The sequence below is a fragment of the Bos indicus x Bos taurus genome, chromosome 19, assembly GCF_003369695.1.
Source record: "Bos indicus x Bos taurus breed Angus x Brahman F1 hybrid chromosome 19, Bos_hybrid_MaternalHap_v2.0, whole genome shotgun sequence".
NCBI classification, from domain to species: domain Eukaryota; kingdom Metazoa; phylum Chordata; class Mammalia; order Artiodactyla; family Bovidae; genus Bos; species Bos indicus x Bos taurus.
This window is the reverse complement of record NC_040094.1, coordinates 46,107,406-46,125,133: the sequence shown is the minus strand read 5'-3', so window position 1 is coordinate 46,125,133 and position 17,728 is coordinate 46,107,406. Positions and strand designations below refer to the sequence as shown.

Sequence of the window (17,728 nt, the reverse complement as noted above, 5' to 3'; positions counted from 1 at the left end):
AGTGATTTGGAGCTGGATCTAGGTGGGGCTTCCCTGATGGCTCAGATGGTAAAGAATCTGCCTGCAATGCAGGAGACCTGGGTTCCATCCCTGGGTTGGGAGGATCCCCTGGAGAAGGGAAAGGCTATCCACTCCAGTATTCTGGCCTGGAGAGTGCCATAGTCCATGGGGTCACAAAGAGTCGGACACGACTAAGCGACTTTCACTTTCCCTTCACATTCTGCCTGGAGAATCCCATGGACAGAGGACCCTGGAGGGCTACAGTCCATGGGATTGCAGAGTCAGACATGACTGAAGCGAGTGAGCATGCACGTTCCCCCTATAAAGATAATTTGTGTGTGTGTGTTTAGTTGCTCAGTCATGTCCAACTCTTTCTGACCCATGGACTATAGCCCACCAGGCTCCTCTGTCCGTGCAGTTTCTCTAGGCAAGAATACTGGGGTGGGTTGCCATAACCCCCTCCAGGGGATCTTCCCCACCCAGGGATAGAACCCAGGTCTCCCACATTGTAGGCGGATTCTTTACCATCTGAGCCACCAGGAAAGCCCATAAAGATAGTTTGCTGCTGCTGCTGCTAAGTCGCTTCAGTCGTGTCTGACTCTGTGCGACCCCATAGACGGCAGCCCACCAGGCTCCCCCATCCCTGGGATTCTCCAGGCAAGAATACTGGAGTGGGTTGCCATTTCCTTCTCCAAAGCATGAAAGTGAAAAGTGAAAGTGAAGTTGCTCAGCCGTGTCCAACTCTTAGCGACCCCATGGACTGCAGCCTACCAGGCCCCTCCGTCCATGGGATTTTCCAGGCAAGAGTACTGGAGTGGGGTGAAAGATAGTTTAACCCCATTTCAAATATTTGGATAATGGGGGGATTTCAATCTAATGATTCAGGGTTTTGGTTTCTCTCCATCCATTCTGCTTTCCTAGGCTTACATGTTGGGGAGTTTTATAGACATAGGGTTGTGGCAGCGTACGCTGACATTTATGATGCACTTTTTCGCTTCCACATCTCTTGATTCAGTAAAAAGCAGGTAATGCTACCAGGCACTGGAGACGATGAAAAATCAGAGGTGGTCCCTGCCTGAAGGTAGCTTCCATTCCAGAAGGAGCGACTGACAAGTAAATGACAGTTACACTATTCTGTGGTGAATTCCAATGCAGGGTTCTATGGGGGACATGTCCAAGGAGCACCCCCCGCCTCCATCCCACATCTCTCAGGCGAGAGGGAAATCTACAATGCTGTCCAAGGAGGTGATCTCAGAGGTGAATTCTAACGGCATCTGCAATTCAGCCTCCTGAGAAACCTTCTGGACCTGGTGCTCTGTCCATGGCAGATTTTATTTATTAATTTTGCTCATCAATGGTAATTAGTCTTTTTAGGTTTTCCACTGGTTCGCTAGTTAATTTTGGCCATGTCATTTTTTATTTTATTTATTTTTGGCAGTTTTTTATTTTACCGGGGAAGTATTCCTTTTTTCTAGATTTGTAAAAGCTCCACTTTTGTCATGGATTTCCTTCTGGCCTAGGAAATAATTTTTTTTTTTTAAGTTTTCAAAGACAGAGAAAACCTGTACATTTTCTTTCTTTCTTTGGTTGCATCAGATCTTCATTGCGTCCTGTAGGATCTTGGCGGCACACAGACTCTCTAGTTGTGCCTTGCGGGCTTAGTTGCTCACTGCCTGTGGGATCTTCCCGGACCAGGGATCAAACCTGTGTCCCTTCCATTGACAGATGGATTCTTAACCATTGGGCCACCAGGGAAGTCCCTGTATGTTTTCTATACAAATGTTTTTGTATACTTAAGGGATGTAAGGTGCCATATGTACCAAATCAAGTTTATTGATTATTCAAATACATTTTCTTTATATGCTTCTTTTGTTCTGATTCTGATAGAGGTGTATTAAATCTCCATCTCAAATTCTCTCTATAAAGTGCTTCATGTACTTTTGAAAAAAAGATTTATTTATTCATTTATTTTTATTTTTGGTTTACTGGATCTTCATTGCTGTGCACAGGCTTTCTCTAGCAGTGATGAGTGGAGGCTACTCTTCATTGAGGTCCACCGGCTTCTCACAGTGGGGGCTTCTCTTGTTTGGGGCACATGGGCCATAGAGAGTGGGCTCAGTAGTTATGGGGCACATGAGAGTGGGCTCAGTAGTTATGGCGCGTGGGCTTGGTTGCTCCGCGGCATGTGGGATCTTCCCAGACCAGGGATCAAACGCATGTCCCCTGCATTGGCAGGTGGATTCTTAACCACTGGACCACCAGGGAAGCCCTTTTCTCGTACTTGTAATAGTTTTTTGCTTTTTCTATTTAATTATAATGCTATTGGGAGCATACAGATTTTGACTGTCCTATCATCACAAATTGTGCCTTTGTATCAGTATGTCATATCCCTGTTTACCCTGCTTAGTGCCTGTTGCTCAGTAGCTCAGCTGTGTCTGACTCTTTGCAGCCCCATGGACGCAGCACACCAGTCTTGCCAGTCCATCACCATCTCCCAGAGCTTGCTCAAACTCATGCCCACTGAGTCGGTGATGCCATCCAAACATCTCATCCTCTGTCATCCCCTTCTCCTCCTGTCTTCAGTCTTTCCCAGCATCAGGCTCTTTGCTAATGAGTCAGATCTTCGCATCAGCTGGCCAAAGTATTTGAACTTCAGCTTCAGCATCAGTCCTTCCAATGAATATTCAGGATTTATTTCCTTTAGGATTGACTGATTTGATCTCCTTGCAGTCAAGGGACTCTCAAGAGTCTTCTCTAACACCACAGTTCAAAAGAATCAATTCTTCAACACTCAGCCTTCTTTAAAATAATAATAATAATAATGGTTGAAAATAAAAGGACACAGAGAGATACCAGCAAGTGAAAAGGTTAAAATAAAATGAAATAAAAAGGAAGCATGACCATATTAATAACAGAAAGGTAGAATTTCAGGTTGTATATTTCAGATACTTGCTTGTATCTCTCTGTGTCCTTTTATTTTCAACCATTATCATTTTTTTATTAAAAAAAAAAAGCATATTTCTTGTGTGTATCATATCACTAATTTTTAAACCCAAGCTGTGTCTTAATGGGATAATTCAGTCTGTTCACATTTCATTTAACAATTGGTACACTGTCCTTGATTTTATTACCAGTGGTTTGTGTTACATTTATTAGTTTACCTTGTGGTATTCTTTTCCCCTTCGATGAGGTTGCTATTGATTCCCTTTTTTCTTCTTCTGTTAATCTCTTGTCCTTCTGTACTTTCTTCGTCATTAGTGGCTTCTGCTTTTCCTTCCGGTTCCTAATCCAGTGTGTTCTAGCATGTGTGTGATGAGGATTCTTTTTCTCAGCGACCCATCTGGAACTCACAGAGCCCTGCCAGTCTGTAGACTTGGGTCTGCTTTCCAGCTTAGGGAAATCTGCTTGTTCACATGACTATTGTTTCTTTTCCTTTTTCTGTTGCCTGTTGGCTCTCCTGGCTGGATCTCCCAGTTTCTTATCTTTTCCCCCTTTACTTCCATCTCTGTGTGCTTTTGCTCTGAGGTTTGAGGTATTTTTTTTCTGCTTGATCTCCCAGGCCACACATTTGAATATCAAGAGGAACTATCTTCTCCTCCAATTAGTAGTACAACAATATATTTTAAAGTTCTAAAGCAGTCCCTTTCTTCTTCTTTTGTGCCTTACTTGAATCTCAGAGAGTTTTTTCTTCTTGTTGTTCACATTATAATTATATTTTCTGGCCCTCTGTCTTGCGAATAGCCTCAAGGTATGTGTTTTTTCTTTTAAACTAGGTTATATACTTATGTGGTTTTTTTTAATCAAAGCATTAAAAAGTATATAACAATAATTCTCATACATATCATTTTCCTTGCCCTGTTCTTTATCAGCTTAAAAGTTACCATTTTAATCAATTATTTCTCTATTCTCCCAGAGTTGCTTTCTGCAAACACAGACTAGTATGAATATATTGATTATTTTCTGTCTGTCTGACAAAGATAGCATGCAGGACATCTTGTTTTTTATTTATTTATTTTTTTGCCTTTTTGATTTAACCATGTGCCTTGGAGCTTGTACATAGAAAGTATCCTTCCTTATAGCTACATGCTTTCCCGTTGTAGGGATGTAGCATAAATCATTTAACCAGTCCACTGTTGATGGATACTTGGATTGTGTCCTATCCTTTGCTATTACAAACAACATTATAATAAATAATCTTGTAAACCTGTACAGAGAAATCGCAGTGAAATCCCAAAAGTACAATTGCTGGGGCAAAGGGTAAACAGTAGGTATTTTTTAGATGTTGACAAATTGCTGCACTCAGGGCTTGTATCAATTTGCTCTCCCACCAACACAAATGAACACACCTTTCTCCGCTCAGCCTTGCCAACTGAGTGTCATCAAAATTTTGTTTTCTGCCAATCTGATCCTAAAATACATTATCTTAAGGTAGCTTGAGTTTGCATTTCTCTTTCCAGTGAGAATGAGCATCTTTTTATGTATCTGAGGACTATTTGTTTCTATTTTTCTGTGAATGGTCTGTTCCTGTCCTTGGCCCATTTACATATTAAGTTATTGGTCTTTCTTTAAAATTGATGTCTAGGTGGTCCTTCTATAGGGAAAATAGCCCTTTGTCTATTACATGAGTTGTAATCTTGTCAAAGTTCATCTTTTGGCTTTGCTAATGAAACTTTCTCGCCACTCAAGTTTTCTTGAAATGCGTTTGTGTAGCCAAGTGTATAAACCACTTATCTTATGGCGTTTAGATTTAGAGCCTTTGTTACAAAGGTGCTTTTTTTTTTAAGTAGAGAATTTTGCTCATATTTTCCTCCCTGAGTATTGTTATGTCTTCACTTTTAACCTCTGAATCTTTGATACTTTGGGGGTATGTCTGAGTGGACAGAGTAAGTCCACTTTAACTCATCTTTAATTATCTTTTTTTTTTTCTGGATGGTCACCCAGTTGTCCCATCCCCCTTTACTACTGACAAGTTCTTCCCGCCATGATTTAGTGTGTCCTGAGTCCTAGTCATGCTGGGGTCTGATAGCAGTGGCCTGTTTGGTAGCTCTGTTTGCTCCACCTCTCTCCAGCCCCATCAGAGGAGTGATGTTGATTATATATCTTTGCTCATCAGGACTGGAGGTGAGATGCTAGAATGCCCCACTTCGTGGGGGTCCCTAGAGCAGTAGTGGTCTCTTGCCTCCTTAGCAAGACCAGCCTTAAGCACAGAGGCTACTTGGCCCACCTACTTGGCTCCCCATCAGCTCCTGGGGGCAAGGGGTCTGGACAAGGCTCACCCTGCCTTCACTCCAGGGTCCCATGGCAGGCACAGTTTGCCCCAGGATTTCCTAGGTCCCAGCCTGTCTCAGGGCCTCTCGCCTGTGCCAGCCAGGTCCTGCCCATTCATCTTCCCCAGCCCCCACTTGGTTTGGGCAGTAGAGGATAGCAGTTAGGAGGGGAAGAGAAGCAGGGCATGTTTAAGCTGCCATATTTCCAGAATCCTTGGCCCCAGAACTGTATCTTAAAGGGAGAGAACTTCCTTTGTCTGTGATAGATTGGGAGTAGGGGGGAGCTGGAAGGGCTGGTCTGTTTTCAGATAAGAAATAATGAATACCTCGCGGAGTAGTAACACTGAGGATGCAGAAGAGTTAAAAAAGAAATTTGAAGGTTTTTTCCTTGCCTTTTATTATGAAATTTTTCAATCATATGAAAAAGTAAAAAAGAATACTGACATGAATATAATTATACCTATTACCTAGATTCAACGATGACTACTTTGTCATTGTTGTTCTGTCTTTTTGTTCTATCTTTTTTTGTTCTATCTTTTTTGCCAAGAATAAAATTATAAAAGTTGTAAATTCCAGGCTTCATTATATTTCACCCTTGAAAACTTCCCTGATATCAGGGCTTCCCTGATAGCTCAGTTGGGTAAATAATCCGCCTGCAATGCAGGAGCCCATGGTTTGATTCCTGGGTTGGGAAGATCCCCTGGAGAAGGGATAGGCTACCCACTCCAGTATTCTTGGGCTTCTCTTGTGGCTCAGCTGGTAAAGAATCCACCTGCAATGAGGGAGACCTGGGTTCTATCCCTGGGTTGGGAAGATCCCCTGGAGAAGGGAATGGCTCCCCAACTCCAGTATTCTGGCCTGGAGAATTCCATGGACTCGCAAAGAATCGGACACGACTGAATGACTTTCACTTCACTTCACTTGAAAACTTCAGCATGCATCTCCTAAAAATGATCTTTTTCTCTGTAACCATGATACCATTACGTTAATGCCTTAATGTAGTCTAAGATTCAGGCCATAGTCAAATTTTCCCCATTATCCTAAGACAAGTCTCTCATAGCCCATTCAAACCAGAATCCAATCCTATGCATTCATTGCATTTGGTTGAACTCTCCCTAGACAACCCCTTCCTTTTCCTTCTACTCTGACACGGACAAAGAGACAGACCAGTTGTCGTGTAGAATGTCTGTTTTATTTATTCTTAAAATATTTATTTATTTGGCTGCTCCAGTAGTAGTGGGTACATGGCATCTTCAATCTGCCTTGCCACATTCGAGATCTTTTTTAGTTGTGACATGTGGAATATTTAGCTGAAGCACATGAAATCTTTAGTTGCAGCACGTGAACTCTTAGTTGTGGCATGTGGAATCTAGTTTCCTGACCAGGGATCGAACTCAGGCCCCCTGCATCGGGAATTCGAAGTTTCAGCCACTGGACCACCAGAGACATCCCAGAATGTCTGTTTTAGATTTGAATGTTGGCTTCTGTGGTGATGTTCCCATGTTCCTCTAACCCTGGTGTTACCTGGGGACTGGTGAGTCTGAAAGGTTTCCCTAAGTAGGGTCGCCAGGACTCTGAGACAGATGAGACAAGAGAAGCAGGTGATTCCTCCTCAGCACCAGAGGTGATGCTGAGATGGGGAGGAGGAGGAAGATGAACTCAGTTTGTGTATCTTTTCAGTGTATCAAGGACTTCCCCGGGCAGTTGGATTGCTTAACCTGGAGATACAGTTGAAAGCTGTTAACCCAATAAAGTGGGTTGAGCTTTCCCAGGACAGTCGGGTGAGAAGCAGAGATGAGATAGCAAGCACCCAGGAAACGGGCAGAGGAAGGAAGCAGACCAAGAGGCCATAGCCTGAGGCATCCAGGAGTGGGAGGATGATAAAGACTACATGCGAGAGGAGCCAGGCCAGACCAGGACCAAACTTGCCCTTGAGGAGGTTGTAGGAGACCTGAGCGAGGGGTTGGAGGTCTGAGAGAGCAGATGGTGAGATGCTAGGTGAACAGACTCCTTTGAGAAGTTGGCTCTGAACAGAAGGAGGGGAGGGCTGGTTCCAGTGTTGTAGCCACGCATTCCGGGAAACAAACTCACTCAGAAGGACAATGCAGATAGTGGAGGGGAAATAAACTCACTCAGAAGGACAATGCAGATAGTGGAGTGCAGTTTATCACACTGGTGGGCCCAAGGCAGAGTCTTCTCTTAGCCAAGGATCCCGACCAGTTTTTGTGAAAACCTTATATACCCTAAGCATATGTGCCCAAACCCACCTCCTCAAATTCCCTGAACCTAATCTGAACAAAGGAAAAAGAAAGATACAATCAAAGTTAACCTGTGATTTATATGTCTTAAACCTAGGTAGTTAATAGTGGACAATTATCAATAGGCTGTGGTCATACCCCAATAAGCTTAATAGAATGTATGATTCTATTCGGTTACACAAATAATTAGGATATTCTTTTAGGCGATGGAGAGCCCTGAGGTTCTTCCTTTTGGGGGGCCTGGTTTTCCAGTTGGTATGTTGTTTCCATAGATACTGGGCATACCATAGAGACTGTGGCTCAAAGTCCACAGTCTGGCCCAAGATGGAGTCCTGCTTTCAAGATAGAGCCTGTTCTGTTTCCTCCTTCACCAGGGGCACACTTTTTTATTTCCCAAGGTAGAGAGACCTTGAGTTTGTTGAAATGCCAAAGGGACAAAGGCAGTCAGGTGGATGGGACTGGAGATTTGAGATGAGGCAACTCCTGAGCAGATGAGAGTCACTTGGGTTCCCAGGGCTTAGGTTGGGGAGGTCGGCTTGGACAGGCGGACCCTGAGCCCCCATCGGGGAGGGAGAAGGACAGGCGAGCACAGGGGCAGGTTGGCTGGAGGGGGCGGCAGAAGATGACCACCCTGTCACATTGTCCCGCCTCCTGAGGTTGGCTCAGGAGGGTCCTTGACAGACCGTTTCTTTTTAACTCATCAGTTGTTCAGGCTGCACTGGGTCTTCACTGCTGAGCGCAGGCTTGCTTCAGTTGCGGTGACTGAGGTCCACTCTCTAATCCCCGTGCTCGGGCTTCTCTTTGTGGTGGCTTCTCTCACAGGCTACAGTAGTTGTGGCACGTGGGCTTAGTTGCCCCGTGGCACATGGAATCTTCCCAGACCAGGGATCAAGCCCATGTCCTCTGCACTGGCAGGTGGATTCTTAGCCACCAGACCACCAGGGAAGTCCAACAGACCCCTTCTGATTCCTCCCGCCCCAGCAGCAGGAGACCTCCTGGGTGTCTGCCAGCCTTACTCAGAGCCCAGGGGGTGGTGAGTGGTGAAGGGGCTCCACCCCAGGCCTCACCCGGGAGGAGCAGGCCAACCAGACAGCTTCCCGAGGTCACCAAGAGGCTAGGGGCAGAGTCTAAAACCAAGGGCACTCACTCAAAACCCGAAGTCAAGAAAAGCAGAAATGTAACCCAGCTCTCTTCCCCAAGACTGCAAGTGGGTGTGGGAACTGGGGCATCAGCTTGGCTCCTTCACACCAACCAACCCTATGAGAGAGGTGAGAATGACAACCTATTGAATAAAGAGACTGAGGCCCAGAGATCCCAGGGGTCTCCCAGAGAGAAACTGAGGCAGAGTCTACACAAGACTGGAGTCCATTCTGGACTCCAGCTCTATTCTTTTTTCCTTTTAATTGAATGGAGCTTCTGCCCCAATTCCAGGAGAAGAACCTCACCCCAGGTCATTTACGATTGGAATCTCATCACACTAGATGCCTCTGGGGGGGGCGGGGCCAGGCATGGCTACGGTTTGAGAACCCCTGCTGGCTGAGCCCCAGCCTCCCCACAGCACGTTGGTGACAGCGTGGCTCTGGGTAAGGGGTGGGTACGGAGTGAGACCTGGACTCTGTCCTGGAGAAGGTGTGCTCAGAGGAGGGGCAGACGCCAGACCTCGGGCGGTTCGGTACTTGGCTAAGTCCCTGGGGGCAAAGATCACCATTCATTTCCGCCCCACCCCGCCCACCCCAGCTGGATGGCAGAAAGCAGGCTCTCAGGCCCAGAGTCAGCCAAGGAGGACCTGTCCCCCCTCCTCCATCCAGCCCTTCTCGCCAGTCCCTGGGCTAAGTCACTGGTCTGCAGGCATTTCCCTTGCTTCTGGCTCCAGAGAGCAGAAGGGATTTTCTGGTGGCACCTGCTCCTGACACTTCAGTGAGGGTTTTGGGAAGTTGGGTGAGGTGCTGCTGGCTTCTTCTGTTCCTCCCCCAGCGTGTGCCTCTGGAGGCATGAGGGTGTGGTGAGCGAGGAGGACCCTGCGGGGGAGCTGCCGTGGTCCCCACCTCCTCTCACTGGGGGAGGGGCAGCCTCCTCGGTAACCCAGACTGGCCGGATCTGTGTGGGGTTGGCTCCATCCCTGAAGGGTGGGGCCAGAGCCCAGGGGGAGAGCTCAGGTGTGGGAGCCAGGCCTCTTACAGAGGAGGGGCAGCGGGCGGGGTGCTGGCTGCCTTTCCTGTGGTCCCAGTCCCCTCCGGCCACTGTCACTCCTGGCCTCTGCCTCGGGGAGACCCTGTCGCTCCTGGTTTCTGCTGCAAGCAGACGCTGCTCCCCAGTTGCACCTGCAGGGCAGTGCCGAGGGCCTGGGTTCCCACCCCAGTCCTCCTCTGTCCCTTCCCCACCCCAGCTCCTCCCTAGTAGCTCAGCTGCCTTGGAATTTACAGTGGCTCTTCCCATCTGTCTTCCGGCTTGACTGCACCTCTCTAGGTGGCTGTGTGTGTGTGTGTGTGTGTGTGTCCCCTGGCCCTCCAGGTGGAGACAAAGTGACGTGTCATATGTGTTATAAGTGTGAGAACTCCAGGTCTCTCGGGGGGGATTAGTGTGTCTCTGGGCCACTGGCTTCTAGGTTGGGGCACAGGGGATGGTAGAGAGATGGTACTGGAACTCTGAGGGCAGAGTAGGGCACAGGCCCCAGACTTGCTCTGGATGGGGTCTCCCCAAGTGTCCCACACCCTGAATCCATGCCAGGCCTGGCTCTACTTGGGTGTCCCCATGCTGAGCCCACAGTGGGTGCAGGGGAGGACAGCCCGGGGGATGTGGGCCAGGGAGGAAGGAGAGTCAGGGCTCTGGGCTAGAGGATGACTGGTACGTGAGATGAGGGCCCTGGGATCCTGGTGGAAGGGTAAAGGTCAGAGCTTCCTGTTTAGCCACTGCCGGAGTGCCTTCGGGCTGGCGGGTGGTGGGCACTTGGGGCTGAGGAGGGAACACCTCTGAGGGGGTTAATGAAGAAAGATGGACCCAAGGGCTTGGAGGACAGACCACAGTTGCTCACCCAGGACAGGGTGTGTCCTCTGTGAGCACCCACCTGCTGAGGGGTGAAGAAGGAAGCTCTCATGGTAGGATGGGAGAGCTAGTCCATGCCCCCTTTCTCTGGTCCATGGAGAGTGGGGAAGGGGCCTGGGCATACTTGTGCACGTGTGTGGGCACACCGGTGGGGGTGGACACATGCGTCTGGTGACCAAGGTTGCAGGAGGCAGACCCAGGCGGTCAGGCGAGTAGATGGCGATGTGGTCAGAACCCCTCTGGTCTTCCACGTGGCTGGAGGGATCTGGACCCAGCTCCCTCTGAGACCATATCTGCCCAAACCCCTTCCTCTTTGAGATTATCCCCCCCGCCCCCCCCGCCCCTCCACATACAAGCTTCCTCTTTTCCATCACATCCTCCCTGGGCGTTAGGGGAGTCGATGGCCATTCATTGTCCAGTCTCCTGCAGCTCAGGCTCCAGCTGCCCCCTCTAGCAGCCCCCATCTGTGCAGCCCACCCTTCCCCCACCAGCGGGCCTAATGCCATCCTCCATGAAGCCTGCCCCATGCCTGTGTCTGGGCCTGGGATTCAAAACTCACTGGTAATCAGAGCGCTGAGTGGGGTGGTCTGTGGTTTCCCTGGACATAAAAATACCCCTGACCGGAGGCACCCCCACCCTGTCTCAGGCAGCCTCTGTCTCAGGCAGCACTTCCGCAGCCCTGACAGGAAATGGGCTGGAGGCTCAGCCTCCCGCCATCTCAAGGCAACTTCTTGTTTCCCTGTTGCCCTGTGCCAGTCCTGGGGTTGTGCCCCTTAACTCCACCCACAAAGCCTTCCCAGGGCTGCATCCCAGCAGCTCAGAGGGGACAGGATGGTGGACATCACCGCCAAACTGACCAAGAGGCAGAGTCGGGACCTGCGGGGACAGGTAGGGGACCCTGGCACTGGGGGTGAGCTCAGCCTCTGATGGGGATGGCAGAGGGGCCTGTGTGGTCCAGGGGCTGCCTGTCGAGCTCAGGGAGCAGAGTCAGGAGCTGGGAGCCTCACGGAGGTTGGGACTCCTCCCTTCTCTCCTCTTTCCTTCTCCGAGGCCCCACTTGTCTCCCCAGGGGTGGCATAGGGATGCTGAGAGGCAGTGATCCGCTTGGGGATGGTGAACGGGGTCGGGGGCGTGGAGAAAGGGGCAAGCCTGTCACCTGCTTGTGGGCAAAGGGAGGAGACTGGTGATGAGAGCAGCTGGAGGGCTGGGGGAACTGGGTAGCTGGATGCGGTGATAGCCGGGCCCTCTTGGCTCTGTTCTTGGTTCTGAGGTGGGAGACCACTTCTTCTTTTCCATTCAGCGTCCCCTGTGTCTCTCACCTGCCTGGGGTGTGGGCCCCCAGAGCCCCTGGTGCCCCAGGCAGGCCCTGTGGACGGGCTGTGTCTGTATCTGGCCTGGGCCTCCAGGAGTTGGGGGTGGGGAGGCAGCCCTGCTCCAGTCTGGCCGAGCTCCCCCTGGAAGGCCTGAGGGCCTGGAGAGCTTGGTTCTGCCTGGCTTCCAAGAGCCAGTCTGCACCTGGCTGAGACTGTGCCAGGAGAGGAAGCCACCTCTGTTTTATTAGTAGCACTGTGGGCGCTGTACAGAGAGTTCTAGAGTTTGAAGGGGCCTCAGGGCTACTTCAGTCCAGCTCTTTCTGCAGGGCTGCGGCAACCCTAGCAGGGGTTGAACTCCACTCACCTACCTCACAAGAAGGCCCCTCATAACCTGCCCAGGCAGCCTGTGTCTCTGGGGCAGCGCCAATCCTTAGACTGCACTTCCCTCTAAGGGGCATTGCCTGGCCCCCGTTTGGCCTCTGATTGTAGTCTGGAGCCCCACGGTGTAATTCTGTGTCTTCTCTTCCTGCTGACAGCCCTGTCACATGGGTGGGGGTGGGGGGCGGGGCAGGGGCTAAGTGTCTACCTCCCAAATCTCCTCTGTACCAGCTGGGGATGTTCCTTGTACAAGATTCCCATCAGCCCAACCAGCCTGGGACTCCCCATGGACTCAGCCAAGGCCAGCAGCCTGGCCATGTGGAAATCCCCATGTCCAAAAGCCTGTCTCCTTCATTGGTTCCCTTCCAGCTCCTGTCCCAGGGACAAGCAAGGTCACTGCCTCAGTGGGTCCAGCTGGGGTGGGTAGGAGGTGTGTCTGATTATCCACCTGCCTCCACCTACTGCCTCCATCCTGCCCTCCCCAGGATTTTCCTGGTTTCTGTGCCTGAATGCTCATTTTCAGGAAGTTCTTGCTCAGAGCTAAACCCAGTCTCTCCTGTAGTGTCAGGTGTGTTTGGGTTTCTTTTTTTTTTTTTTTTTTAATATTTATTTAGCTGTGTCAGGTCTTAGTTGAAGCATGCAGGATCTTTCGTTGCAGCTCACAGACTCTCTAGTTTCGGCACGTAAGTTCTAGGTATGCTTGGTTTTTGTTTGTTGCTAAGTTTGGCATGGAATTGACTTGCATTTCCTGGTGGCTTAGACTGTAAAGAATCTGCCTGTAATGCAGGAGACCTAGGTTCAATCCTTGGGTCGGGAAATATCCCCTGGAGAAGGGAATGGCAACCCATTCCAGTATGCTTGCCTGGGGAATCGCATAGTCAGAGGAGCCCGGTGGGCTACAGTCCATGGGATCACAAAGAGCGACTATCACTTTCACTCAAGCAGTGAGTGTTTCTGGTGGATTGGCTGTGTGCCTCGGGGCATTGGACTGTCTGCTGGGTGGTCAGCTGTGGTCAGTTACATCATCCTGGGTCTAGATCTCAAGAATCTCTTGCCTTTGAGGGGACAGAGAAGGTAGACAGATGGGTGGACGATGAACGGACCACCAAGGCAGAATGCCATTGGGCCCAACAGAATGACTAACCAGAGTGCCAGCTGGTTAGACTTCTCACCCGAGGGAACACACTTCCCCCAGGTGAGACTTGTGAGCTGAGCACCAGCAGAGGATCAGGACTTGGACAGACAGGGAATTGAGATGCGGGGGTGAGGGTGGGGTGGGGGCGGGGGGCAGGTTCCAGAGTGTGGGAACATCTGGAGCAAAGGCACAGGTCAGGGGTGGCGGGGGGAGCACTGGTTAAGAAGATGCCTTTTGTGTCTGGGGGAGGGTCAGCAGGCTGGTGTGGTTGGAATACAGGATGCCACAGGAGAGCTGTTGTGGACAGAGAAAAAAGAAGTGGTTTGGAAGGTCCCATTTCAGCCAGACAGGAGTTCGTGGGGCGAGGGAGCAGAGTGGACTGGGAGGAATGCTCAAGTCTTCTTGCCACCTCCAGGCCTGGGGCCCGTCACACCATCTAAACTGGTAACACCCCCTTCTATTTTTGCTTTCTTGTCAGCAGCAGTCATCACCGAGGTGCAGTGCATTTCCTTACCACTCTGCTGGGTTCCTTCCCCACCCCACACACCATTCACACGCGTGTGCACTAGTGTAGCAGCCCCACCAGGGCAGATTTGTGTCTGATTGTCCACGGCTGCATTCCCAGTGCCCAGACCTGTGCCTGGCACAGAGCAGGCAGATCTTTGCTGGCCAAATGGATGCTTTTGCAGGCCCAGTGAGGTTGCATTGAGCAGGACGCACTTCCCCTCTTGAGTAGTTTATAGCTGAATGAAGGTGTTACAGAAATGGAGGAACTTCTATGATTTGTTGTTTTAAAGAGATTTATTGTCCAAAAAAAAAAAATTGTTGCTGCAAAAAAGAAAAAATGAAACAAAACCAAACCCAGTTCCTATAATTACACAACCCAGAGATAACCTCTGTTAACATTTTGGAGAGTTACTTTAAAAATACAAAATGGAAATTGTGCTAAGTTTACTATTAAAAAAAATTTTTTTTTTAATTTGTCTGCATCGGGTCTTAGTTGCAGCAAGGACACAGCATCTCCATTATGGCATGTGGGTGCACAGGCTTCTCTCTAGTTGGGGCTCATGGGCTTTAAAGCCCTTGAGCACAGTAGTTGTGGCACATGGGCTTAGTTGCCCCTTGGCATGCGGGATCTTAGTTCCCTGAACAGGGTTCAAATCTTTGTTCCCTGCGTGAGAAGGTGGATTCTTCTAGACCACCAGGGAAGTCCCCGAGTTTACCATTTTGAAATATGCTTTTCCCTTATAACATTAGGCATTCTTAGAACACAGTATTAATCTCATGCTATTCTGCTGTCTGGAGTTTGATAGTGTCATTATTTTTCTTTCTAATGGGTACTAGGCTGGGTGTGGTGGTCACACAGGAGAAATCTCAGGAAAGATCTTAAACCTGACACCTGACCTGAGTCCTAAAGGAGGAATAGGAGTCAGCCAGGTGAGAAAGGGGGTAGGGAGAGGTTCAGGGTGTGAATGAGCTGAGGTCTGTAGCAGACACAGCAGAGAGGGTGGGGGCCTCTAGCAACTGGGTGCTGCTGGAGCTTAAAGTTCAAGGTAAGGGCCAGGAGTGGCAGGAAATATAGGGGGGAAGACAGTCCGGTGATGGACGGCTTCTGGTGCCCTGGTAAGGGCCTAGACTTTGCCCAGCAGGCAGCAGGGCGCCCTGAAGCCGTCAAGCATGACCAGGTTTATACTCTGTGTAACTGGACCCTGCAGAGGGTAAGGGTTGCCGGGCGAGGTGGGCGCGGGGGGGCGTGCCTAGCCAAAGTGGGCGGATCTGGCTCTTGACCCCGCCTGTCTCTCCCACTTCACTTTGCTTTGGTGGGGTGGGGAGAGACGCATACCCTTTTTTTTGGCCCTTCCTTCTCTTTCTCTCGTCTGGAATGGATTCTGAGGTCTGCAATTCCTGTACTGGGGAAGTGTCAGCTCCAAATCCAAAACCAGAGGCAGTGTGGGTTCCAGTTCCGGAGCTTTTTTGGAGAAGGAGGAGGGAGGGCTGGGTGTTCTTGGTGGGGGTTGTAGAAGGCAGCAGGGCCCCGCCCTCAAGTATCCTGAGGCCATTTCTCTGTTCCTGCGCAGTCTTTGACTCACACCTGTGACTGTGCAGCTGGCAGAATTTAGCTGTTAGTATTTTACTATTGTTAATAATTAATGTAGCTGCCCCACGCTTCTGGGGCACTTCATATTTTACAAAGCACTTTCCAGAACAAGTCCTTATTCTCTCTTCACTACGATTTCCGGAGCGAGGGCAAGGCACACATTTTGCATTTGGGGGAACCGAGGCCGAGAGGTGCTGAGACTTGCTGAAAGTTGCCGAGTGGCGAGTGTGCGAGTGGGGACAATGTGACCGCTGAGCAGCCCCGAAGGTCACGTCTCCTTCCTCCTCGAGCAGGTGGACGAGCCCCCGGAGCCCGTGTACGTGAACGTAGAGAGGCAGCCTCCGGCCACATTGCCCCGCGCTTCCGCGGCCCCTCGCGGTGCGGGAGACTCGGTGTGGGAGACACACACGGACGCGGGCACCGGACGCCCCTACTACTACAACCCGGACACGGGCGTGACCACCTGGGAGTCGCCCTTCGAGGCTACTGAGGGCGCCGCCAGCCCGGCCACGTCCCCGGCCTCGGTGGGCAGCCACGAGAGCCTCGAGACCGAGTGGGGCCAGTACTGGGATGAGGAGAGCCACAGGGTGTTCTTCTACAACTCGCTGACGGGAGAGACGGCTTGGGAGGACGAGTTAGAGGACCAGCTGGAGGACGAGCAGGAGATGCAGCCGGGCCTGGGCCCCAGCAACCAGAGGGTGAGGGGCGGGGCCTCGCTCGAAGTGGGCGGGACCTTGTCAGGATGGGCGGGGCTGACTTTCAGGGCCTCTGACCCCGCCTCCTGCCCCCGCACAGCCCTGGGGACTGAGAGGGAGGGGCCTTGGTGGGTGGGGCTATCACTGAGCGCCTTTGACTGAGCGTCCCTCTCAGCTCTGGAGAACTAGGGTGGGGGGCGTGGCCTGGGCCGAAAGGGCGGGGCGCCAGAAATTCTGGCTCTGAGAATTTCTGGCTCTTCTGCTCCCTGCAGCCCCCCACCCCTGAGACGGACTACCCTGATTTGCTGACCAGTTACCCAGAGGAAGACTATTCCCCCGTGGGCTCCTTCAGTGAGCCTGGCCCCGCCTCTCCCTTTGTCACACCCCCAGGCTGGTCTTGCCATGTGAGCCCAGATGGGCAGACGGTATACACCAACAACATCACCGAAGAACAGGTAGGGGCAGCGGGCAGATGGGTGCAGACTGTCGTGGGGTCGCTTCCCTTACCACTCTATACTGAAGTTCCCGCATGGGTTCCATGCCAGCCCAAGACTCCTTGGGGCGGTGTTGGGCTCTGGAGGGAAACTTTTGTTCCCCTATCCTGTGAACTAAGCGGCCTGACCATCCCTTTCCCCACAGTGGGTGAGGCTGGAGAACCAACATGGGAAGACTTACTTCTACAATCCAGATGACGCCTCCGTTCAGTGGGCCCTGCCCCAGGTAACCAACTGGGGAAAGGAGAGTGCCTGGGAGAGAGGAGGGGGCTCAATATGACAGTGTCTTTCTTTCCAGGTCCCAGTCCCTGTCCCTGCCCCTCGAAACAGCCACAAATCCAACCAGAACAGTGAGACCCCAGCCCAGGCCACCCCCCCAGAGGAGAAGGTAAGGGAGGGGGCATGTAGGACCTGGCAGGACCCCACAGAAAAATTGGGGTGTTTCTGGAGGTTCTGCGATTAGGTCTGGAGGCACATCACCATAGGCCCAAGCACTACCCTGGGCTAAAGGAACCTGGGTTCTGGGTTATCCCAGACTCAGAGCTGGACAGGCTGGGGGCTGGTAGGATGTCTCTCCTGCTGCTGCGGCTTCTGTGGAAGCAGGCACCCCACCACCACTGGCCAGGTGCCAGCAAAGAGGGTTCAGTGGAGACTCAGACCCAACCTGTGAGGAGCTGCTGGCTGAGAGGGAGGGTGGCTCCTCCCCTTAATTACCTCCTCCTTCGCCCTCTTTCTCTTAAGATCAAGACTCTGGACAAGGCAGGCGTGCTCCATCGCACCAAGATAGTGGACAAAGGAAAGCGGCTCCGGTGAGAGCTCAGCTGCCTCCAGACCCCGCGGTGGGCCTTAATGATGATGTTCACTGAGCACCTCCTATATGCCAAACTCTTATTAACCCTTTATGAGGTCCTGCGAGGACCCTGAGGCACAGAGAGATGACTTGCCCAAGGCCCCTTGACTGCCAGGTGTTAGCCCTGGGAGTCCACCTCTCATGACTGGGTGCCCCAAGCTGTGTTCTTAAACTCTGTGCCCTGATCCTGAGGGTGGA

At 51.1% G+C, this 17,728-nt stretch overlaps 1 protein-coding gene across 5 annotated transcripts in view; it reads left to right on the top strand.

Moving 5' to 3' along the window:
• The window catches only part of ARHGAP27 (Rho GTPase activating protein 27), a 36,172-nt gene that overhangs the window by 9,429 nt on the left and 9,015 nt on the right, over positions 1–17,728 (top strand). For 2 of the 5 annotated variants that reach the window (XM_027517319.1, XM_027517322.1), the window contains 5 exons: positions 15,785–16,189; positions 16,459–16,641; positions 16,826–16,906; positions 16,979–17,068; positions 17,422–17,489. In XM_027517319.1, coding sequence (XP_027373120.1) covers positions 15,785–16,189; positions 16,459–16,641; positions 16,826–16,906; positions 16,979–17,068; positions 17,422–17,489 — 827 coding nt within the window. Of the gene's footprint in view, positions 1–11,305; positions 11,456–15,781; positions 16,190–16,458; positions 16,642–16,825; positions 16,907–16,978; positions 17,069–17,421; positions 17,490–17,728 lie in introns of those variants that run through there. The other 3 variants (XM_027517320.1, XM_027517321.1, XM_027517318.1) reach the window with 3 other exon arrangements.